This window comes from Arvicola amphibius, chromosome 12, assembly GCF_903992535.2.
Source record: "Arvicola amphibius chromosome 12, mArvAmp1.2, whole genome shotgun sequence".
Lineage (NCBI taxonomy): Eukaryota > Metazoa > Chordata > Mammalia > Rodentia > Cricetidae > Arvicola > Arvicola amphibius.
Genome location: NC_052058.2, coordinates 55,000,657 through 55,026,402, shown reverse-complemented (window position 1 = coordinate 55,026,402; position 25,746 = coordinate 55,000,657). Strand labels below are relative to the sequence as shown.

Here is a 25,746-nt window from a genome sequence, read left to right as displayed (position 1 = left end):
AATGTGAACAGTGTCCTATCCAGAGATGTCTTTTTGTCACCAAACACTTGGGGTTTACAATAGCAGGGTAAAAAGTTTGTACAGGAAGATGTTCCTAGCTTACCACCCATTGGCTAAAATAAAACAGAACAAAAGAAAACCCAAACCCAACCTAACCCAAACCAAACCAAACCACCACCAACAAAACAGAAAAGACCCAAGCATGCAGTTCTTTCAACAATCATGTTTTAGTTTTACCAAGTTATGTAAAATTCAGCACCCCAATGTTGTAATGATCCAATTTAGTGCTTTCTTTTAATCCTTTTCTGTTCAGTGCATCAGAAGTTCTAGGAGGTGGAAGATGCCATGGATTCACACAAGTTACTGACATCTGCAAAGCAAGCCTTCCTATTCCAGGTTGTACTTCTTATTTTCTTTGAATAAAGAAATCAGAGAGGAAATGTGAAAAGTCCTAGAGTTAAATGAAAAGGAGAATATGACCCACTAGAAAATTCTGTTCTCTTTGCGGAAGTCCCATGGGTCAGGCTTTCTTAAAAACTCTCACCCTGTGGTCTTCTCCTGCTTGCTCCTATTTAAAGCAAACACCTCTCATGAAACTGTGTAATCTATCCTTGTGTGTAAACTACTTCCTTGGATATATGTATTGAGGAAAGAAAGATGATTCTGGAGGTACAACTGAGGGAACAATTCCACCCTAAGCTACTTACGAAGCGCATGTTCTCTGAAATAGAAAATACAAGGAACCAACTTTAAGTGAGAAGAGAAATAAAAATTTGACTTGGGTCCTTGGTTTGGCAGAGAACTGAACTTGGATATGTCTGAAATAGGAGGAGTATACGTGTTGTCTCCTTTGTTCCCTCTGGAACAAAGTTGATTCTTTTGGGAGGGCTCACCACAAAGAGGAGTCCTGTTGATGTTTCTCTCAGCTCAGTTTTCACAAGCCCGACATGGCTGTAGAACAGTACATGATGCCAATGTTTTCCAGCAGCATGGGTAACTTGTCAGGACAGAAATTATTATAGGGTTTGTAGTAAAGAAAATAATCTTGGAATTAGAAGCTTAATCTCACTGTACAAATTGAAACACACAGTGCAGATCTGAGAACTGTCACCGCTCCCATGCTGTCCTCAATTACTCTGGTCTGGTTCACAGCAAACCCCATTGCTGCTTCCCACACTTAATGAAAGTGTTCTCCGAGCCTGTGGCTCTTCATTCCTCTGGGCTACTTATGTTTCTGCAGTACATTTTATTTCCTTGCTCTGTTAATGTGTGATAGCACAAAGTGACACAGGAATAGAATACAACCATAAGGCTATATTCCAATTTTATTTCCTGTATTTTGTAAAACTCTGTGTGTCTTTGTCTCTCTGTATCTGCCTCCATTTCTTCCCACTCTCTTTTTATAACTGTGTATGTTCTACATATATTTATATATGGATATTATATTCTATTTCATTTCTATATGTTCTACATATATTTTTATATATGGATATTCTATTTCTTTTCTATATGTTTTACATATATTTATATATGAATATTATATTCTATTTCATTTATATATGTTCTACATATATTTATATACATGGATATCATATTCTATTTCATTTCCTGAAGGATGACGTTCTAAGGTATAGAAGGTATATTATTCATCAATGTTATAGTGATATAGGTGATGAAATAGAAGTCAAGAAAAAGAATGGTGAGCAAAAGTATTATGGCATGACAGTTGGAGTTTAGAAGAACTGAGCCAGTATCCAATCAGCACACATTCTAATCAAATTTCCCCATATCATGAGCATGATGTACTGTGTTTGGTTTCTTGGTGGAAAATAGGCCCACTTAAGAGATGAGTGAAACATATTAGAAAAGCAGAGCTAGCTCCAAGTCTTTGCACGCCAGGCTTTTCGGAATAGTGCCTACCCTGCGTCCTTTCGTGCTATCATATGTTACACAATAAGGAGGCTCTTCACAATCAGTTTAGGCAAATCTCCGCACTTCTGCGGCGAAGGGTTGAAAACACAAACGACACTTCCAGCTTCGTCATGCTCGGGAAGAAAGAGTTTTACTATCCTGCTCCTATCTCACCTACTTCTCTTGAGAATTCTCTACTGAGGACTGTGAGGGGTATGGGTTCTCTTCCAATCAGCCTTTCAGCCAGGCAGAGGCACACAAAAGTATACAAAACAATACAGAGCAGGGCTTCTCAGCTGCGTGCACAGGGAAATGGGGGAGGGTGTGCTGGGGTGCTATGTATGTGTTAAGCCTGTGCTGCTGGAGGACAGAGTCCTGGAGCTGCTACCTCACTGGCTGCACTAACTGACAAGTTTCCTCGCTGCTCACTCACTGATCCAGAGATACATCGTTTTACTTGTTAATGTGTCTTTAAGTCAAACTAGTTGGAAAGCACTAGTATGGGATCCCAGGAGACACACTAGCCAAGTAAAGTACCAGCCAGAGCTCTGTGCTGTTCTCACCCCTTCCTTCCTTCTTTCTGCTCCCCAGCACCACTCTCCTGGAGGTGGTCTCCATCTCCTACGGCATATGTAGTGGTGTGATTGCACAGGTAGATATGTGGACTTCATGTTTTGCATTATGGAATACTTCTTAATTTTGCCTATACTTTGTAGTAATTTTTCAAAAGCTAGTTTCATTAGGTAACAGTTTTTTTGTAACTGAAGTTTGATTTATTTTTCAAATCAAATTTGACAGAGACCTATAGACAGATATTATACAGAGAGAGAGAGGAGAGAGAGAGAGAGAGAGAGAGAGAGAGAGAGAGAGAGAGAGAGAGAGAGAGAGAGAGAGAGAGAGAGAGAGGCCTTGCTTGGAACATGCAACTCTAAATGGGATGTCTCCATCAAATCCCCACCCCTCCCAGAACTCAGGGAACTTCATGGAAGAAAAGAAGAGTGTAAGAGCCAGAGGGAAGAGGGCCCCAGGAGAACAAGTCCACCTAAATCAACTGAACAAGGCTCAGGAGAACAAGTCCACCTAAATCAACTGAGCAAAGCTCATATGAACGCACAGAGAATGAAGCAGCAAACAGAGCTTCTGAATGAGAGTGCATCAGGTTGTCTGCATGTGTGTGTATGTGTGTGTGCATATATATATATATATATGCGTGTGTGTGTTTGTGTGTATGTGTATGTATGTGTATGTGTGTGTATGTGTATATGTATATATGTGTGTGTGTGTGTGTATAAATTTTCAGTTTAGTATTTTTATGGGATTCCTGAATGCTTTGAATGAGTGGGTCTCTGATTCTTGAGCCTGCTCTTGGGGCTCTTTTCCTTCTGCTGGTTTGCCTTGTCCAACTTTGATGTGATGTTTTTTATTGTATCTTATTGTGTTTTATTTTGTCATGTTTGGTTGTTGTCTGTTAGAAGCCTGTTCTTTTCTAATGAGGCAGAAAGGAAGTGGATCCTGAGGAGGGGGGGAGATGGGGAGGAACTGGAAGGAGTATAGTGAGTGGAAACTGTAATCAGAATATATTATGTGAGAAAAGAACCTCGTTTCAATAAAAAAGGAAAAGAAAAAATTGCTAACACGTTCTGGTTTATTTTTGCCTCACTTGTCCTGTTTTGTACTGAACATGCTTTTTTCTCAATATTTTCCTCTTCTAGATCTTCATTTCAGTTTTGCTAGCTTTCCTTTTACTCACTGGGAACTTACACTTTTTATCTTATTCCTTCATCTAGCCTGTCCACCCCCAAATCACGGGGGATATGAATCAGGGCTTTCTGAAGTTTCAGCTATATCCCTGGTCCACTCTTAAAATTTAGTATTAATATTTGACTAACTGTGGCAACCAGGAGAAAATAAAATAACAACAGAAAACCTTACTATGAAAGACTGCATTTTAAATTTTCTTTTCTTTTTTTTCTGTTACTAAAAAGTAGTTTTTTTTTCTATACAATATATTCTGATTAGGTCTATTCCCTAACTCCTCAGGGATCCCCCCCACCTTGAATCCCTTCTAAATCCACATCTTTTCTGTTTCTCCTTAACAAACAGACATCTAAAAAATTTAAAAAATGAGATAGAAGAAAACCAAGTAAACCAAAATAGGACAAAACAAACAGAAGAAAAAGACTCAAAGAAAAAACCCCAAGAAACATGTAGATACAGAGACACACACTTATATACAGGAATCCCATAGAAACACGAAACTAGATGCTATCATATACATTTAAAGGATCTGTAAGTTAAAAAAAGAAATAAAATGTCCTGAAAAAGAACCTCCAAAGGTGCCATGGAATTCATTTTATGTTGACCTTCTACTGCTGGTCATTGGGGCTGCCCTTAAGAGAGGTTTGTATCTCAATGAGACTCCTTTGGAGAGAACTAATATTTTACTTGTGAGTGGTTATCAATTGGGGATAATTTCTGGGTTAGGGATGGGGGCATGTGTCTACTTATCCTTATTAATCATGAATTTCAGCCTTAGCTTAGACTTGTTTCCAGCTTTTTTCCTTTAACTTAAATTAGCCCATTTTAATTAAATCTATGTGCATTCCCCAAGACTCCTTTACTTCATCTATGTACTGCTACCCCCTCCCACCAGCTGACTGGGTGTCAGCTGGTTGGGTCCCAGTTAGCTGACTGACTTCCCTTTTCTCTCTGCCCATCAGCCCTGACTATCCCTCCTCTGTCTGGCTCTTGGCCATTCAGCTTTTTATTGGACCAATCAGGTGCCTTAGGCAGGCAAAGTGAAACAACAACACATCTTTACCCAGTTAAACAAATGCAGCTTAAACGAAAGCAACACATCTTTGCATAGTTAAACAGATGCAGCTTAAACAAAAACAATGTATCTTTACTTAGTTAAACAATTATTCTGCAGCACAAACAAATGCAAACACAACTCACGTAGTTAAATGAGTATTCTGTTCCACAACAGGTTGGTGTTTAGTTTTCTTCTTTGTTAGTATGCAAAGTACCTTCTATTACCACGAACACTGGGGCGAAGGCTCTAGGTAGGCATTGGCTCAATTTCGCCATGTTTTGTGAGTTGTGTAGGTGTTGTTTTCCATAATAGGACCTTGCTGTCAGTTTGTGGAGAGCAAACAGTAGCCCTGGCAATAGCCTGGGTTGTTTAGGGAGTACCATGGCCCCTTTGGTCAACAATTCAATTCGATGTAACAATTTCCAGCACTGGAAATTCCATTTGGTGATGACAGATGTCCAGCTGGGGCTCTCTCTCCCTTATTTGGCATCCCATTTAGATTACCTTCATACATGTATATATTTTAGGAATCTTCTACTGTATTAAGTTTCTATATGGCCCCTCAAATAGCCCTTAGTTTTATTAGTTTCTTCCCAAAACAAGGTAGGGAGCTGGGTACTTTGTGGAATATTATTTTAACATGTATTACATTTATTTATGCTATGGAATATTTGTTTAATGATGCAAAGGTATGCTGCATTCTTTTATGTTGCATTTGTTTAACTCTGTGAAGCTGTGTTACTTTGCCCGTCTAAAACACCTGATGGTCTAATAAAGAGCTGAACAGCCAATAGCAAGGCAATGGAAAGGATAGATGGGGCTGGCAGGTAGAGAGAATGAATAATAAGAGAAATCTGGGAGGAAAAGGTCAAGGAGCTATAAAAGAAGGGGCCAACCACCCAGCCACACAGTCAGACATGGAATAAGAAAAAAAAGATATACGGAAATAGCGAAAGGTAAAAGCCCAGAGGCAAAAGGTAGGTGGGATAATTTAAGTTAAGGAAAGTTGGCTGGAAATAAGGCAAGCTAAGGCCAGGTATTTATAAGTAACAATAAGCCACCATGTGTAATTTATTTGGGAGCTAGGTGGAGTGCTCCCAGAAGAGCCAAAAGAGTAGATGAACTACTTCAGGATACCTTTTTAATTTTCACTTACTAAATTTTCTATTTTCTGCCTTTTTTATTTTAATCTACGAAAAGTTATTTATTTTCTTCAATTCTATAGACTTACTGATTTTAGTTATATCTCATATCCTTTTGTTTCTGTCTTTGCTAAACTTCTACTCTGAAGCCTGTGCCTTAGACTTTTTTCTATGAGGTCTGGAAAACCATAAATTCCATCTCTGTAAAAACCAACAACTTTAACACCCAACAAAATTACTTTTTCTTTATCTAATTACTCTAGCTTTTTAACTCTAAATATATTTCCCCCCGTAGAGATATTTAACTCCTTTGTATTTTTTTCTGATAAAAGATGTTAATGTAATCATTGCTTCTTTAATGATCATTTTTCTTGATGTGTACTTAATAATTTTGCTTTGTCCTTGGTATTTTAAATCTTCATTGTATCTTAAAACTTGCTCTACTCAAAATTATGCATGGACCTTCAGAATCAGGTTTGGAATAATGTATGTAAAATATTCAGTCACGCTGTTTGATTATGTTCCAGGTTGCATCCTCCATCAGGATCTCCCATCACCTGTGTGGTGATGGCTCACCCTCTCAGGAAGCTCTCTAGGACCTGGGATTGCACAGTTTCCCGAGCCAGCCTATTTGATTATGGACACTCCAATCACTGGGATGCTCTTCAAGGCCTAGAGCGAGCTTGATTTCTCTAGAATCTTCTCTTATAAACCATAATTTTGTCTTCTTAGATGACATGGGACTAGTACATTTCTTTAAGTGTCTATCCCCAGATGTTTGAAAAGCCAATGTTGAGTTTTCTTTTCTTGGTGAAAATCTGAAGTAAAAGCAGTAATAAGTTCAATGTGTATCTTTAAGGAATTCTCTTGGCAACAACACAGACCATACAATAATCATGCAAAGATGCTCTGCAGAGATTAGAGGGGTCTTGGAAAGTGGTGCTTCTGGTGGCTGAGAAAGGAAGATGGTGAACTCTTATTGCAACATGACTAAATTTAGTCACACAAAGGTAGGCATCAACTGCATAGGATTTTATGCTACAAAAGTTGCTAAGTTTGCTGGGGGAAAATATATTGAAAAGTTAAATGAGTGGGTAGTTAAGAAAAGTGTTGACAAAACTATATTACTCTTTATGCAGATATACATTTCTTGTAATGATATGTTACAAGACAACCAAAATTTAGAGCAGACCAGAGGCAGAAGCATCACACTGTGAACACTCCCAAAGATAACAATAAGGATTAATGCACATCATTCCCTTCAGAACAGGATGAGGGTCTGGGTCGTGCTACACCTGCAAGTGCCATTTGTTAGCGACTGCTGCTGACTAGAGAAAGCAGGACAGAGAAGAGCAAGAAAGAGTTTCTGGCAAGTTCTAATTAGTACAGCTTAGAGTGGAAGATTATCTGTGATTTGATGTTGGGGTTGGCCTTAAGTATTGTCTACTTGTATGCCAGGTTTCTGATCTTCAAAGAAGGGACCAACGTGCTGTGGGATAATGTTTTTGTATACTGTAAAGATTTGCCACTCCTATTAGTTTAATAAAACACTGATTGGCTAGTAGCCAGACAGGAAGGATCCATGGGGCAACCAGACTATGAGAATTCTGCGAAGAGGAAAGGCAGAGAGTCAGATGCCAGCCAATCACTGAGGAAACAAGACATGTAGAAAATGAGGTAACACTATAGCCATGTGGCAATACACAGACTAATAGAAATGGTTAATTTAAGATGTAAGAGCTAGCTAGAACTGTACCTTAGCCACTGGTGAAAGAGTGCTGTAAATTAATACAGTTTCTGTGTGATTACTTGGGTCTGGGCAGCCAGGGAATGAATGTGCAGACTCTGTTTATGCCAATGAGTAAGGCTGTTCATGGAGGGGAAGGAGACAGTATTGACTTGCACTAAAGTTTTGTTCTCAACCTAAGAGTAAGCAATGCATTGTGTTTCAATTTACTTAATATATGTTGTGATGTTGACACAGGTCCTGTGTCAAAGGTCCAAGACAAAAGCCATTTGGTGTGGCTCTAAGAAATGATGTTTGGACTGAACACTCTCCATTCAATTTTTCCTCAGTACATACCTAGGCTGGGGTAGTGATGGAGGAGTGTCTATGTGTTACTTTCATTATTAATAAAGAAACTGCCTTGGCCCTTTAAGAGGACAGAAAATTAGGTAGGCGGAGTAGACAGAACAGAATTGTGGGAGAAAGGAAGCAGAGTTGGGGAGACGCTTCAGGCAGTCACCACAGTGAGTCGCAATGCTTCTCCTCTCTGAGATGGACGCAGGTTAAGATATCTCCTGGTAAGCGACCACCTCATGGTGCTACACAGATTACTAAATATGGGTTAAAGCAAGATATGAGAATTAACCAATAAGAGGCTGAAACTAATGGGCCAGGCAGTGTTTAAAAGAATACAGTTTCCATGTAATTATTTTGGGTAAAGCTAGCCGGGTGGCGGGACACAGCCCGCCGCTCCATCTACAGGGTAGACTTATACCCTTAGTGCATACATAGGCTGGATTAGATTACTGTAGCTCAGTAAAATAATTTGCTGCAAGAGGTATTTGTGGCTTCAAGATTATTGCCTTGAAATCCTTAAGTGAAGGCATTGATAATGAAACACAGGCAAGAAGGAAGTCTGAGTAGACACGTCTCTGGTTCTCAGTGTGAATTCAGTGACAGAATTGGATGTAAACAGAACTTGACAATCCCTTATGCAGTCCTTTCACCCACTGCCATAAGCCAGGACCTACCAGTCCTGAATCTGAGATATGTTTGAGATGTCACCAAAGTCTATTCTAGTACTCTGCTGATGCGTCCCTGGAGCTTTCTGCCCAGCTGGCAAGAATTCCCACTGGAGATTCCTTTGTAAAGCTATTGTTTATGACCTTCCCGGGGGGGGGGGGGGGGGGCAGGGCCTGGTGAGTGCCATTCTCAGGAAGTTTCATCATCTCCATATTCTCCTTGTGGCGTTCCCCTCCCTCCTCCCTTCAGGAAGGAATTTTTCAGTGTGCAGGAAATAGCTGCACAACAAAAGGGCTAAAGAATGATGGGGAATGGTTTCATGGGGAATGGTCTTCTGCAATCTTCGTGTTCTGGAGCATCAAGACCAAGGCTGTCATGGGAGGTATTTCCACTACCGTGTGTGGTCACTGATTAGAAGAATTTCCCATAGAAACCTCTTCCTCATTTTAGTACAGAAATCATTGCAGAAGATAAGTTTTTTTTAATTATTATTTTTTATTTTCAATTTCTTAAGTCTACAAAAGGGCTGAAAGATTACAGCTATGAACAGCTGCACAACTTTTAACTAGAATCACAAGTCGTGGAAGTTCCGCCCCTTGCATGTTACTTCTGCGTCCCTTGCTCTCTGTCCCTGTCCGTCCCTTACATGCAGATAAACTTATACATCTATGGCAAAGAAAATGTACAAACCATGGTACTTAGCTCCTACTTTTGCCTACCTCTTAGAAATAAGAATATTCTGCTGCATAAATACAATATTATTATACCACACAGTATTATCAGTAACTCAATAAGACCATATAATAGTATATCTTAAAATCCCCTCATTGGTATTAGAACCGTCATTCAGGGTTCCGATACTTTCATCTGATCATTGTAGCACTGCAGTGCAGCTTTCCTTTGGACTGGAGCTAAGATTTATTGGGAGCGTCGGCCTTTCTTTGTTTCCTCAGGCTGTTCTTCAGTTTGACTCAAGCCCAATCTTCCGGCAGCAATGCTCGACGGCGATGCCAGCCTTCCTAGTGCACCAAACCAGGAGCTGCAGCGCCGCAGGTTGATCTGCAGCACGTTTGCAAGTAGAGCAGTTTGATTACATGATGAGTTGATGAATTTCCTATTTTTCTATTGAAGATTCTTTCTCAAGAGGGTCCAGTGCCGGGCACTGCTTATAACCCCCACACATTGTAGTAAAATGCATGGATATGAGGCCATTCCAGACTACATACACATTGAGACCCCGCCTTAAAACTAACAGTTAACCAACCACCCAACCAAACACAGCTTGAAACAGCTACGATTATCTGGGGGTCAGATTGGGGAAGATGTTTTGAGATCATAAGATGTACTTTTAAGGTTTATTCCTGATTACATAGTTTGCTCTTTGCTAAATAAGGTTTAGTCCTGTTTTTTTGTTGTTGTTGTTAAGTAAGGTTTACTCCTGGTTAAATAGTCTCTCTGATCTTTTATTAAATCAAATTCATCTCACTTTTAATTATTATTCATGATTATGTTATAGATAAACTTCTCAAAGTACTTTTGGAATGAAATGGTAATAATCTGCACCTTTTTAAACCTCCCCTCATGAAGTCATTATTAAAGTAATCTTGTTCTGTGTCTGAAAATTCATTTGTGAACTACTCTATAAGCATGTTTCTTCATATTTTAATAGATCCTAGGATATACAGTTTAAATAACAATAGTTTACTCTCTAGCTTCATAAATATCTATGTCAATGTGAGGTTAACGACTTGTGATATGCATGATAGCTAACATGGAAACAAAGAAAAAGAAGACAACACAGATACTTTTGACCCAGAAAAGATGAGAGAGGGAGGCCTGAGGGTGTTTGAGAACTCGGGTTCTTAGGGGTTTGAGCATTCTTTCTCTCTGAGTGAGGATGGCTGCCCGAGCCCCAGCCCATTTCCCTGGGCCCTGTAGACGGTACTGGTATGGGGTGCAGGGTCCCCAGAAAATCTCCTTGGCCAGCTTTGTATCCCAAAGGAAGAGAGAGAGCAGGTTGGGTTTGACCCCTAACTCGGAAGCAATTTCATCCATGTAGTCGATGAACTGAACACGACGAGAGTCTTTGAGGCTTTTCCTAAAGCTGAGATGAGAACAGAAACATAAGAAGCATCAGGTCTCAGTCACGGGGCTATTCCCTGACTTTTCAGTAGAATTTGCTTTTATTGGCTTATTGATTTCACTATTTTATAGTTGTTAAATCTTAATTTCATACATTTGCCTCCACTCCCTTAGCATACTATGGCCTCCCAATATCTGATGTAAAATCCTTGATGGCTTTAAAGTTCCCAGGTACCCAGGAGAGTGACTGACATATATAAAAAGCAAACACTGAATGAGTGGATTCCCCTCCTAGTCACAGAAGCCACTTTCATGGTATGAATCAAATTAACAAAGAATATATAAGTCACGGCGTATGAGACTCCATTGGTCACTTTAAGTTTTTAAGTTACGAAAACTATTTTCTCCATGTACTGATTCTTTGCACAAATTCTTCCATTGAGTATCCCTAGACAGTTGTGAGTTACTGTTTTCAGAGGACCAAAGACTTGAAGACTAAAAGCCTCCCTGCAAGCAGGCACAGCGGCACACATTTGCACTTGCAGGACTCAGGAGGCTGAGGAAGGAGAATGTGCAAGGTCAGCCTGGGCTACAGAGTGAGTTCAAGGCTAGTTGAGGCTATACAAGGAGTCCCTATTTCTAAACCAAAGAAGAAACCACTCTGTTAAATCATACTTGGGTAAAAGAGACGAAAATTAGAAAGTATCACAATTTAAAAAAAATCGAAACTTTTCAAAATGTTGGGAGGAGATAAATTTGTATCATTTAACATAAATATAATGAAAAGCAAATGAAAGTAGCCAAATAAATTAGAAAAAAATGTAAAATAAGGCTAAGGAAAGTAGTACTAAAGTATTTATTACCAAATTCAGGGGAGAACAGTGGTTGCTGGTTTTACACAACTGTGAACCATAGGGAATGCCAACATCTACCTGCCAGGCAAGCTGTGTCCGCCGTTGTAATAGCGGCAAGACTTGTGGGGGTGACCAGGGACCCTCTGATTGGATCTGAGGTCTGCTTCACAGGAAGACATTCAGGCCTTCTGCTATAAACCCGGTAAAACCCCCATGACTAAAGAGGCAGCAGGAGAGAATGCGTTGTTGTGTAGTTAAATTTGCGCGACTCCAAACTGCCTTCTAAACATTTACGTTTCCACCATAAACAAAGGCTGCTGCTCTCAGCATTAATTGGACAGTTTCTCTCTGTAGCAAGTGGTGATGAATTCAGGGACGCGTGGTGCTGAGAACCACTGGTGGCTCAGTGCTCCGCCCTGAACAGGGCGTTTGTGTTATCCCCTCCAAGGTTAGGAGAATATCAAGGGAGAGGGGGAGGAAAGAATGGGAAACCATACAATGAAGAGAAGGGCTGCAGAATGCTGTCTTCTTGATATCATGAACCCTCTTTCGTTTGTTCTGCCATTTTAATTTCTTTAAAATTATCCAGGGTTACTAACCCTTTTCATGCAAATATATAAAGCACTTTGACTATGACTCCCTGACCTCACTGCCCTTCTCTTTATTCCCCTATACTGCCCCCAGACCCTCACCACCCAGACTGTCTTGTTTCTGTTTTCATGTCACCAGTACAGATGATTTTACATACCTGTAATGTCTAGGACCCACAAATGAGAGAAAAGTACAAAACAATGTCTTTTGTCTGTATTCTTGCCAATGATATAACTTATTCGTGTTTGAGGCTAAAAACTCCATTGTGAATATAATGCACATTTCTGCTCTCCCCCTGGACACCAGCATTGTTTCCCTAACCTAGCTACTGTGACTAGGGATGCAGTAAATATACTGTGCACTTTGACTCTGTGGTCTGTGGGCCCGGGGTCTTTGGGTAAACACTGAGAAGTGGCATATCTGGTCGGTCTAGGTTTAGGATTCTTTTGAAACTCTTTTCTTTTTTTCCATAGTGGGAAATAAGAATTGCATTCTTCTCATCATGCAGATACAGTGTTCTGAGGTTATTTAATACGTCACATCTGGTTTACATTTCACAATCAGACCCATGTTTTAAAAAAACTCAACATGATCTCACTGAACTAAGATCATCTTGTTAGGGCTCATGTATGTGCAAGCTATGAAAAAAGAAAACAAAAATCATATATCACCCCCTGAACAGGTATTGTCTATTTTAACAAAAAAATTAGGTTTCTTACTTTTTGGTCATTTTCCATCTCTTTCTGTTGATGTCAGCCATCATGTCCTTCTTTGAGGGCAACTTTTTCAGTCCTGAGAAAACAGGATACAGACATTGGGGGGTTGACGTGAGAACCGAGTACACAAATAAACAAAAAGAACAGTTTTGAAATAGAATAGAATCATCAGGCCTCTATACAATTTCTAATCCAAGTCTTATGTGTAAAGAATTTCAAAGGAAGAGAATTTCCTCTCCACCATCATGCCCAGGATGTCAGCTAGGGAGGTCAGCTTTCCCTTTAAGATAAATAGATGTTTAAACTTTTCTTAGTTCAAATGTCCACTTAACATCCCTGAATACTATGAAGGACCCTTACCATGTCTTGTAGTTTTCCAAAGATTCCCAAGCTATACTGGAACCTGACTCAAAGTTTCTCTTACCTGAATGCTGCTTAGCATTGAGCTTAAATCCCAAATGCAATTTTTCTGTCTTTTGAGTTAAGAACATCTCTTAGTTTTCATAGTGCATTCCTGAAAGTAGACACTGACGGAAAATGTCTCCAGCAGCAATAACTACATTTTGAATGGAGAGCAAGTAATTGCAGATGGAAATTCTGTATGTGTAAATGTGTCAGGGACAAGGAAGTTTCAGCAAATGGAATGTTAAATAACACTAGGGAGGCAGGACAAGGAGTGGTAGGCATGCTGCTTATAAACTATCTGCTTGGTGCTTCACCAATCACAAAAATACGTCCTATGCACAAATACCCACAAATATTTCAAAATACATTTCAAACACGAGCATGCAGAGCATGAAAGGGGCAGAGCTGGAGGACTGACATGTCATGTGGGACATTCAGTCACTGCTGGACACATATGCACACCTTGTGAAACAGCAATTATTCTCCTACAAATATACCAAATGGAAAGGTGACGCACACTCAATAAAATACATGTGCAGGCTTGTCCTGACGTTGCTGTTTATAATAATTCTAAGTGGTCATTAATACAAAAACACTATTGATATGTATGTCCATATGTCCATATGCATATATTGAGTAGAAAAGAGTGTGGAGTGCTATGTATTAAGTGAAGAAAATGGCAGTAAAATGAGGGTTCAGTTCACACGATTGTGAGAGAAAGAAGCCACACGCCACACAGGGCACATCTCCCAGCATCCTCCTCCCGTTCTTCCATGCTCTACTGCCACCTTACTATACTTTTTCTTATGTTGCAGATCACAGGCTCCCATTTAGCTTATTCCTGCACACTTCACTTCTGCCAACCCTTTCCCCACCTACCTTTTCCTCCCCCGCATCACTCCACTGTCTGCTTGAACTTTCCTGTTCCAAATATTCTTATAATCTACTATTCTATTTGTGCAAAGGAAGAAGATAAAATGGCTTCACTACACTTCTGAGATGTGTCCTATGTGGTTTGTGGTTTGTTCTTTGTTTGATTTTTAACCGTAGTCAATGTATGTTTCCGTAAACCTTGCCCTAAGTTGTTTTTCTGCTGAGAAGCAGTAAATGAATAGACAGTTGCATTAAAATATAACCTCATTACAATTTTTTTTTGCTTTTGTAATTTTTACTGTTTGGATGTTTTCATTTTTAGTAGAATTTTCTTAAAAATGAAATATAAACCTTCAGAAGAACCCAAAGTCGTTTTATTTATTTATTTGTTTGTGTGTTTATTGGTTTCTCAAGACAGGGTTTCTCTGTGTAGCTCTGGTTTTCCTGAAACTCACTCTGTAGACCAGGCTGGCTCAAATCTCACAGGGATCCACCTGCCTCTGCCTCTTGACTGCTGGGATTGAAGGTGTGCACCATTTCTGCCTGGCTATAATAGTTTATTTTTAATGGTCAAATTTCAGATAATTTTATATAATGAGAGAGATCAACGAAGTAGAAGACCGCTGAGTGACTCTTAAATCACAGAGCATTTGGAACATACTGTAGCCATGGGAGACCAGTACATACCGGTGAACACTTGCACAACCCATCGGCTTTGGAGCTCTGATGTAGGGATGATGGCGCCAACTGGCTGGAGGATGCCAATGAAAGCTAGAGTTGGCTTCTCTAACCCAGGAGGGAAAACAAATTTAAACATGGAGTACTGGCTGTCCACGACTGTTGGTTCGTCATGCAAGAAAGGGAAGGACAAAGTGTAGCCCGTGGCAAAGATGACAACGTCTATGCTCTCCTCAGTTCCATCCTCAAAGATGACCGATGTTGAGGTGAACTCTTTCACGTTTGGTTTTATCTGCACTTTTCCAGTAATGATGAGACTTGGCAGGTCATCACTAAGAACCGTTCGGTGGTCAAGAATTCTGTGTATTGAGAGATGAATATACGGCTTCTTAATTAAAATGTAATATAGGCAAAAGCTCTGGAAATAGTTGCATAGCTTGAACCATTTCTATTCTGCTTTTCAGCATCCCCAGAAGGCAATGCAGTTCATTAGTAAAGACCTGATTTTCTGATTCAGAACTGAACCTCGGTATTTGCTCAGGCTCTTACCCCCTACGAGGCCTTGGACAAACCATAAAACAGTTTGATCTCACTTTCCTAATGGCAGAGCACTAATAATGATATGACACCATATCAGATTTGCTAGTGCAGACTAATTACCTTTAGATAATAGCATTGTTACAAAGAATAAAATGTGTTAATTGTTTATCGAGACAGAAATGTACTATGCATTCCTGACTGCATTCCTGGACCTCACTTTGTAGCTCAGGTTGCTCTTCTACACACAGAGTTCTGCTTGTCTCTGCCTCCTAAGTGATTGAACTAAAGATGCACACTACAAAGGATGTTAATTTTGATGTATTTATTTATTCTTGATACTATGTAAACTAGGTTGACATTAATTAGTTGTTAATATTTTCATGCATTTATTGATTAATTATATTTATTTGCTTATTTATGTGTGAGTGTGCATGTGTGTGTGTGCATGCGAGGATGTAGAAGTCAGAGGATAATGTGTGGAAGTTGATTCTCTCCTTCTTCCACGTGGGTTCCAGGTCTAGGTTGTCAGGCCTGGTGGCAAGTGTCTTTATTTGCTGAACTATCCTGCTGGCCCTAGTTGCTGATCATTTTAAAGACCTGAAGAATGAATCTTCAATGGGAATGTTTGCGATCAGCGACAGTGAGACCATTCGTAAATCTCAGATTAAGGTTTGAGCTATGAATTAGCTGTAGGGAATCACAGTCCCAGGGTACATTGACACAAAAGTAATATTATTAAACATATTTCATAGATTGTGGGTACTTTATCTATAAAAAGAAACCTGTAGTCATAATCTGACCTAACTTTGGATAAAAACTATGCATAGTTTCTTCTAGGTATCTCTTAATAATGATTTTTCTGTTTTCATTAATTTAAACTTTTATATTTTTTCCTGCGATTTAAAAAATTTACATTTATTTACTTATGAGTATGTGTCCACATCAAGTGTGCCACAGTACATGTGTGGAGGTTTGAGAGTAACTTGTGACATTCAGTTCTCTCTTTCCATCGTGTGGATTCTGAGGATGAAATTCAGGTCATCAGGGTTGGGAGCAGGAGCCCTTACCCACTGAGCCAACTCTCCAGCCATGGGATCTTCAATACAGGGAGCTACTTGGGATGAAAAGAAAATAGGACTGAGGGTGAACACACAGCAGCATCAAGTCTTAGATGTCTTTTGGAAGAAAGAAGAAAAAATTAGAGGAAAAGTAGCCTTGAACATGGAAGAATTAGAGAAGGAAGACATGGGATGGAGGACAAGATTGGGCCTGAGAACTGGCTAGTGTTGAATGAGATGAGAGGAAAAAGCTAAGAATTCTTAAGTACAGAATGAGTTTTGGAAAGATGTCTATAAACATTGCAGTGGTCGGGACTAGGGTGACTGAGGCTAGGAGTCAGGCAAAAGGGACAGAAAGACAGGTCAGGTGAAGAGATCAGTGGCCACGAGGTTGTTGTACGTGGATAATGAATTGTGCTGGCTGATGATGGCTTTGAAGGTAAGCATGGAATCAGAGTTTTTAATTTAGAGAGTGAACATGAAGTAGTTGACACACGATGGCGAGAAAGCAGGAGAATGTGACAAAGCGACCTTTTACGAGTTTCAAGTAAGGCAAGTTTTAAAGTCTCTACTTCCCCACTCTGCACAACTTTTTGTGTACCTTGGTGGGAAAACACCCCACAGTAGGAAGGAAATAATTTGGATATTTGCCATAAAAACAAATGCCATGAGAAATGAATGCTATCACGTATCCCCTTCATGTACTTAGAGACTTAGTCCAATAGCTTAAAGATATTGTTTACTTAAAATTCCAAACATTACCTGTGCTGAGGCTTCAGTCCATAATTGGCATGGTTAAACCTCGAGTTTAACTTGTTCTCTATTTGTCTGTTGATCAGGAATTTGGGGGAGATCTTTTGGACAGCTCTATTATAACGAGTGAAGAGCGTGGCATCCATAGGATTCCCGTTATCCCAAACTCGGTTCCATATCCATGCCCCTCGTCTTGTGCTGAGGAAAACCTTAAAGAGAGGAGTGGTTGCCTAGTAAGTATTTAGCTATTTAGCTGCTAATCACTCTGGTCTCAGATCTTTGTAGTGGTGCAGCCTGCTTCTTTTCGCTGCCCCTACTTTATAAAGAGATCCAATTACTGGGAGTCATTTTAGTTAATTTAGCGTACGTCATGAGTCTTCTTTCCCTGTGATGTTTGCTTCAGCTATGTTAGATGTCTGGAGCAGTTGAAGTCCCCAAATATGGGGAAAAACCTACAACACAATAGGTTCTTAAGTTGAGTGTTAGTTTGTATTCAGATCCGGTGTAAGTTCTTTCAGGTGAACTTTCAAAGTGAGGGAGAGCATAGGAATGTGGCTTCTAGGATTGAAACACGCCAGGTACAGAAAGCCACACTGGAGTTTTCTCACTTTCAGAGCTGGAAAATTATAAACAAAATGTTTGCAATGCAAAAGAAGGGAAGGTACATTTTGATAAGTAGTTTGTTCTATTTTGTATGACCTAACAAAATCTTGAAAAGGTTTTTTTTTTATTGATGCTATAATCATTAGAGTGATGCCGTTGTCATGGAGATCTGTGGCTCATGTGCCCCAGAATCATGACATGAGTCACTTATTTTACAAAAAGTGCTCAGTATTGGAAATCTTATATTGTTTTCGATAAAGTATGAATCAAAATAAGGAAGTTAATTTTGAATTGTACGATGGCCTTCCACACTCAGCAACACTCACTACGGAAGGACTGTTCATCTTCCCCTATTTTTTATTTGTTCATAGTTCAGTGGAGTCTGTGGAATTTTTCCCTTTGTCTTAACAACTTCACACACACACATATCAACAATATATTTTAAATGCTCAGATTTGCGTATATTCATTGCTCTTTAAACTTCATTTCCAATATGAGAACAGTGTCTTCCGTAAGATTCATTTCACTTTGAAATTTCCCATGTAGCTACCTGTAGCTAATTCTAAGTTACCTGACTCTAGTTAGGTTGTTGCTTCCACGACTCTAGTGCGTTATGGACTCGGAGTAGTGCCACTTTGGAATTCTTTATTCTCTTATTCATATTTAGTCCGTAGAAAAGCACGCCCTTGCAGTTCAAATGGGAACATCACTGCTAAAGCCGGAGAAGGCCTAGACTCACATATTCTCTACAGGTATCAAGGTTACACCCAAGAGCAGAATTGACCCCAGACCTGCTCAGCGACGCGACTGATCTCGCTTGCCACATCTGCTCCAGAATTCCCAATGCCAACCACGACCACTCTCTTCCCCTCCAAGTTGCCTGGGTGCTTGTATCCCCAGGTGTGGAGATAGCTGCCTTTGAACTGGGTGATTCCTGTGAAGGAAGGAGCCAGATTCCTCAAGTCACAAGCAGAACTGGAAAACACTGGTTAGTAAATTTCATTCCTGAACTTGAAGTTCACGTTACTTAATTCTCTTCTTTGTACTTGGACCTTGTGCCACTATTACAGAATATTCTCCACTAAGGAAGAAAACATTCAACAGCAGTGACTATATGGCCAAAACCAAAACCAGAGCACATTTTAAAAAGTAGTCAATAAAATTATAGCCATTTATGATGTATTTAATGTGTCAACTCTTTGCCACCTTCTAATGTTGTTGTATTTTTCTCATTTTTCTATTCAGTGATGTGAGACTTTTTCTTCACTTTTTTTTAGCTCTTTGAAAATTGACAAACTTGTAAAGATTCTTAGCAGGATACATCAGTGTCATTCAAAAGCAACAGAATGGCAACCACATACACAGTTCTAAGCTTCCCAGAAGCCAAGAAGTGATGAGAATGATAGGAATTCTTACTTCATATTTTACATAACTCAGGATACTCTGAGATGCTAATATATAGTTAATGTAAGGTTACTAATGTGATTATGTATATGCTCCTACTGTGTTTTCTAAGTGTGGTGATTAGTTTGCAAAGGAAACATCTTAATTTTGTGTCCTTCACATATCAAGTGGTTATCAGTGACATTTGGCTAATGGCCACTCTTTTTAACACTACAAGCCTGGGATATTAGAAGTTTCAAGGCATTCTGAAAAAAAATTATATTTTAAAAATACAATTGCCATAAATTATCAAGTTCTATAATGCATTTCTCACTGGTGCTCCTGACTCAACCATCTTCCCCTATCAATTAATGTAAACTGATCTTTACACACAGTGCAAGCTTGATTATATACTTGCTTTTCCTACATGCATGTGCATACATGCATGCGTGAGCATACACACACACACACACACACACACACACACACACACACACACACACACCATAATGCTTTTCCATTGACTCTTACACGCTTCTTCCAACCTAGGCACTTCAGATGGGCGCAATCCTCGAGCTCTCCCCACGTTATCCCCCATCTGCTTCTTTTTACACGCTGTTTCCTCTTCCGTGAAACTCTCTCTCAGACCTTGTTTGTTTGTCCGAGGAACTCTGGTTTCCAGTTCAGTCTTCACTTCTATTGCTAGATCTTCCCTGACTGTTCTATGAGCTTACGACACCCTCTCTTGTACCCCTCTGTATAAACACCTGCGTCCAATACCTAGGATAGGATAGGCATCGAGAGTACAGAAAGAGACGACTAGCAAAGGGGAGCATTTCGGGGTGAGGTAGAAACCCAGTGCAAGGGAAACTCCCAGGATCTACAAGGGTGACCTTGTATACAAGGATATACACGCTAAGACTCCTAGCAATAAGGGATATGTAGCCTGAACTGGACAGCTCCTGTGATCAGGCAAGGCTTCCAATGGAGTGATTGGGTCACCAACCCAGTCACTTAACTTTCAATCTACAGTCTGTCCTGCCTATGGGACACGCTGGGGTAAGGGTGATACAGAGATTTTAGGAGTGGCCAACCAATGACTAGCCTAGAGTGAGACCTATGCCACCAGAGTGAGCCCACCCCTGACACTGTCTGGAGCGCCAGGATCCAGAGACTGGATAGCCTGGAGACCTAGGGTAGGACCAAACATGACTGGCAAAATATGCCAATGTAATGATGCCTAACAATATTCTGCCATACTCATAGATTGGTGCCTAGCCCAATGGTCGTCAGAAAGACATCACTCAGCAATTGATGGAAACAGATGCCAGACATTAGGCAGACCTCAGGGAATCTTTTGCCTGAGAGGGAGGAAGGATTGTATGAGCCAGAGGGGTCAAAGACACCACAAGAAAACCCACAGAATCAACTCACCTGGGCTCATAGGAGCTCACAGAGACTGAACTGACAACCAGGGAGCCTGAATGGGACTGTTCTATGCCCTCTGCGTATATGTGACAGTTGTGTAGCTTGGTCTTTTTGTGGGACTCCTAACAGTTGGAACAAGGGCTGCCTCTGACTCTTTTGCCAGCTTTTGAGACCCTACTCTTATTCTCATACTGGGTTGCTTTTTCCAGCCTTAATATGTGGGGAGGTGCCTAGTCTTACTGAAACTTGACATGGCATGTTTGGTTGATATCCATGGGAGGATATCAACTCTTTTCCGAATAGAAGTGGAGGAGTGGATGGTGTTGTGGTGGAGGTGGATGGGTGGGGCTATTGCTAAGGAGAGGTGGAGGGAGGGACTGGGAGAAGAGGAAGAAAGGGGAAACTAGTTAGGATGCAAAAATTAATTAATTTAAAAGAAATAGAACCCTAAGAGTCTTCTCACACACACAGCAGAGGAATACCTGCAAAATCCTGTAGAGGAATATGCTTCTCAGTGTAATGACCACTGCAGACCATGACCCCATCAAAGATGTATGTTTTCTGCACCCCATCAGCTTCCACCACAACGTCCCACTGGCCAGAGGATGAAAAATCAGGGCGCTTCCTCACTGTGCACACCTTTGTCTAGGAAACAAGGAGCAAAGCCCGAGTTCTAGGACATTCTTATCCACTTTTGCTTTTATTCCCTCCTGTAGAATTTTATGTTTAAGTAGGTAAAATAGCTCTATGCATGGCTCCTGGGTGGTTAGGAGTTGTGTGCATGTAAGGTTCCTACAATGTTCATTTCCAAAATGCTATGACTTCTTAGAGCACAAAATGCATTGGTTTTTTTATTTCCCATGACCTTTGTTTTTACTTTACAAAATTAACCAAAAATTGGAATTCAGGTTCCAGCTGGGATGGTGCTCATCTGGCGGGGTAACTGGCTCTGGCAGTGTTGGGGCAGCTGGCCGGTACCCGCCGGTACAGGCAGGGCAGACTCTGCCTCAACCATTGAGCATGTAGTGGGCAGGTTTCACGTCTTACCTGGAACTGGATGTGTTTTATGAGCCCGAAGTGCTTGGCGTACATCCTGAGATACTCCATCATCTTGGAATTGTGCATGTAGTTGGGGTAATGGTCGGGGATGGGGTAGTCGCTGAAGGCTGTCATCTCCTTGGACGTATTGCAGGTCAAAGATTTGTATATCCCAAGCCTTCCATTTTCTGGTATTTCCTAAAGGTAACAAAACAACCCTTGGTTTCCAGAATGTGTCAGGGGTGACCAGAAGTGTGGTGTTTGGTATACTTTTCTTTGAGAAGTTATGATTTGGTTTTCAGGTGTTAGGACAGTCATTCATCAGGATGAGGGAGTTAGTCTCATCTCCTGATGAGGGTTCTCTTGCTTTAATTCTATTTGTAGCGAGTGACTCTGTGGTAGCAATAATTTATTTTACAACAGAAAACAGCAGGCTCCAAGGATGCAGACAAACTGAGACAAAAATAGCTCAAAGAAGGTTTGGAAGGGAGACTCCCAGTGGACAAAATCTGCCTCACAATGGAAGGGATTTGTTTAAGAGAATATGTGTGGTAGAGAATAAAATGTTTATTTGCTTTGGAACAAAAAAAGAATCATGCAGCTATGAGGTATATTAAAATATAAAAAATGATCATGGCAGTAATAAGATAACTGTGGTGCATTCATAAGAACTGTTTTCAATGATCTTGTATTATGCTTCACTAAGACTCATTGAAGTGGAGATTTCCCTTCCATCCTTCTAACTTCTGGGAGCCACTATTGTTTTTCTTTTGGTTGACCCTTTAAGGGGCAAGCCACGCCCACCCCCAGCGACACCCCCACCCCCACCCCTCTCACCACCATCTTGAATCTCTTCTCTTCCTGTCCCTTGGTGTGGGCACGTGTCTCTCTCTCTCTCTCTCTCTCTCTCTCTCTCTCTCTCTCCCTCCCCCCTCTCTCTCTCCTCTAAGTAATAAATGTCCAGTTCTACACCTGCCTACCGTGTCTATGTGCCTTTTACCCACCTCATGTCCAAACACGCTGCAAGCTGTCTCTCCCCATTCGCCACATGGTGGGACCAGCTCACCTGGGATGAGCCACCCGCCGTGACCCGCCCGGGGATCTTGGGCCACCTGCTCGGGACCCTCGAATCTCTGCCTTGGGACTGGCTGCTCCCAGAGTCTGCTGCCTGCCTACAGCTGCCGCCTGGGACTTTATAGCATTTTTAAAACGAACAACAACTATGAAATAGACCCACTCCTTTAAGTTATTAAAGATGATTCTGTTTGTAAGGAAGCACACCTTTCATGGTAGAGACATGTTTACCCAGTAACTAACAAACAACACAAACAACATATAGGGTGGTTTTGCGATATGGAAGAAAATTCCACAGCTAATAGCAAGTTTGCTAGAGGGAGAATAACTTTTGCATGCTCTTGGAGTTTCAGCACTCTGATGCAAAATTTGCATATCAATATCCTAAGTGTTATATGTGGGATTGCCAGGGGCATGAAATAGTAGGATTGTGCTTGTGCCACAAGGAATCTCAAATTAATTTAAATATTTATCACTAATTTGGAAAGCACACTTAAGAAATAATTTATGTTATCAGTTTTATTTCTTAGTTGAATAGAAACAGCTCTCATACACATTGATGGTATCATGTTCTGAAAATATTTCTAAAATTACCTCATATCTCCACAGTCCTCCGATGTCATTGCTCTTTTCAAAACACGTAGGTTCTAGTTCTGCCTCCAAACAACTCTTAATGGCGCCCAGTCCGCTGACTCCAGCCCCGATCACTGCAATTTTTTTTACCGTCATGGTCTCTTGAATTAAGAAGAATTATTTCAGTGTCCTTCTGAGCAACAAAGCCAAGGTTCATTGCTATGTCAGTGTCCCACACCACTTCATTTTAGCATTGACATATTTTTGGGCCACGACTTTAACTGCTTCTATTCTACCTTATATTATCTTAGCATATGTACTCTATTTTAATTATATATGATATAACTATTTTTCTCCATTTCAGAACACTACACACCCACATATTTAAACAACAGCAGATGGGAAATTTTCTTAAAATATACATTTCTACTGAACATACAGAGATCTTTTTTCTTGTCATTACTCCCTAAACACCATAGTCAAAAGTCTATTTAGGGGAGTTGTTGGGTATTACCAGCAAGGCAGACAAGTTTTAAAGAATGTGGATTGACTATATATGCCCATGTTGCTACATACATAGGACGTGAGCACCTGCAGATGCTAACATCTGTAAGGAATCCTAGAACCAATCGCCTGCATGTGCAAGGGACGATTGTGTGGTCATTTTTAATAGAACATTTGATCAAAACAAGATTTGCAATGAATTTCAAAATGATTAGCAATCCTTTATTATAGAAACACTCCAGATTTTACTATATTATTTAAGATTGATTTTAAACAGTCAGGTTGTGCAAGAATCTGCTTACTAATAGCTAGCGGGGTGTACAAGGTTGCCCCACATTTTTGTTGGATCGTTGTACCACAGTTCTATTGTTCTATTGCTTTTACCCTATTTTAGTTCTGTTCTGTACTTGACTTCCTCCCAGTTAGGTTGGATGTACTATATTTTAACACCTGCGTAGAGATGGAAAAATAATGGGAAGATTGAGTAGTAATCTGTCCATTGAGGTTTAGGTCTCTTGGGAGATGGTTGTGGGAAAAGTTCGTGGTAGTCCGGGGACCTAGGGTAAAACCAGTACTATGGGTCTAAAAGAACAACACAGAACAAAAGAAAAAAACAAAAACCCATAGTGATAAAAAGACTCCTGATGACATTCTGCTATACTCATATCAGTGCCTTGCTCAACCATCATCAGAGAAGTTTCCTCCTGCAGCAGATGGGAACAGATACAGAGACCCACAGCCAAATAATATGCAGAGAGTGAGAGACCTTGGAGCACTCAGCCCTAAGGAGAATGTCTCTATCAAATCCTTCCCATAGGGGCTTAGGGAACTCCAAGGAAGAAGAGGTGGAATGAGTGTTAAGAGCCAGAAGGGATGGAGGACACCAAGATAACAAGACCTTCTAAATCAACATGAGCAAAGTTCATATGAACTCAGAGAGACTGCAGTAGCACACACAGGGCCTGCACTGGTATCTCTCGTCTCTCTAAGGGAGGACCTCTTTTTATTTTATTTAAATAACATTTTCCCATTTATTTTACATATCAACCATTGTTTCCCCCTTCCTCCTCGCCTCCCAGCCCCCACTTCTCACCTACTCCCATCCCCTTATACCCCTCCCCTGTCTCCTTTCCCTTCTAATAATGAAACCATTATGTGCAGCTAGGCTTGCAAAGCATGGGCTTTGCGTATCAATTCCCAAGAACTTTCAAGATTCATGGCAATGTTCCCCAAGTCTTCTACCTCACTCTCTCCTTCCATGTCACAGGCCATCAATTCTATATTCCAAGAGCACCACATCTCCCGGCAGGTTGGACAGGAAACAGTTAGACCCTGAGGATGGTAAGCAACTAAGTCTTTCTATACCAGCTAAAACAATTTGACTGGCTGTCCTTTGTGGTTGTAAGGCACCAGAAATTGAGTCTTAAGAAACAAATCTGAAAGAGCCATTTCCATTCCGCAAGAGGCTTGATGCAGTGTTTGCACCATTCAGAATAATAAGCAATAAGTTTTCTAGGTTTAATTATAAGCCCGCCTTCCCCATCTTCCTTTGATCATATGTCAGCTATGATCAAATGTAGGTACAAATGTAGACTTTAAGCCTTGCTCTGGGCAACCTGAAGTTTCCAAATTTCCTGTAGTCAACGTACCGGTAAGTTCCTAATACCAGCTGTCCGTAAAATATTTCCTGGGATCACTGCATCTCAAAATACAATCAACAGGACACATTAAGGGTTCTCTATGGGGTTCAGATAATGTAGTTCCTTTGCAGCAGTTGGGTAGTCATACATTTATGCTGAGTAGGAGTGGAAAGAAGCATAGGGACTTTTCTCTATTGCCATAACGTTCCCCATTAGTTTCAAGTTCTCTGACATTCCCCAGGGGAATTGGTCTCCATTTCCCCATTACATTCTCTCATTATTCTCTTGTGCCCAAATTATTAGAAAAAAAAAACCCCAGTGGCAACAGCTACAAGA

The 25,746-nt window shown here is 40.5% G+C and overlaps 1 protein-coding gene across 1 annotated transcript; it reads right to left on the bottom strand.

The window, feature by feature from the left end:
• Positions 1-10,357: 10,357 nt before the first annotated feature.
• On the bottom strand, positions 10,358-23,422 carry LOC119827897 (flavin-containing monooxygenase 5-like). The gene is made up of 8 exons (XM_038349842.1): positions 23,288-23,422; positions 21,629-21,817; positions 21,064-21,226; positions 18,562-18,704; positions 17,177-17,376; positions 14,826-15,175; positions 12,864-12,936; positions 10,358-10,721 (listed from the first exon to the last, which is right to left on the bottom strand). Exons 1-8 carry the CDS (start codon positions 23,420-23,422, stop codon positions 10,358-10,360), a joined length of 1,617 nt encoding a protein of 538 aa, XP_038205770.1.
• Between the last annotated feature and the right edge of the window lie 2,324 nt (positions 23,423-25,746).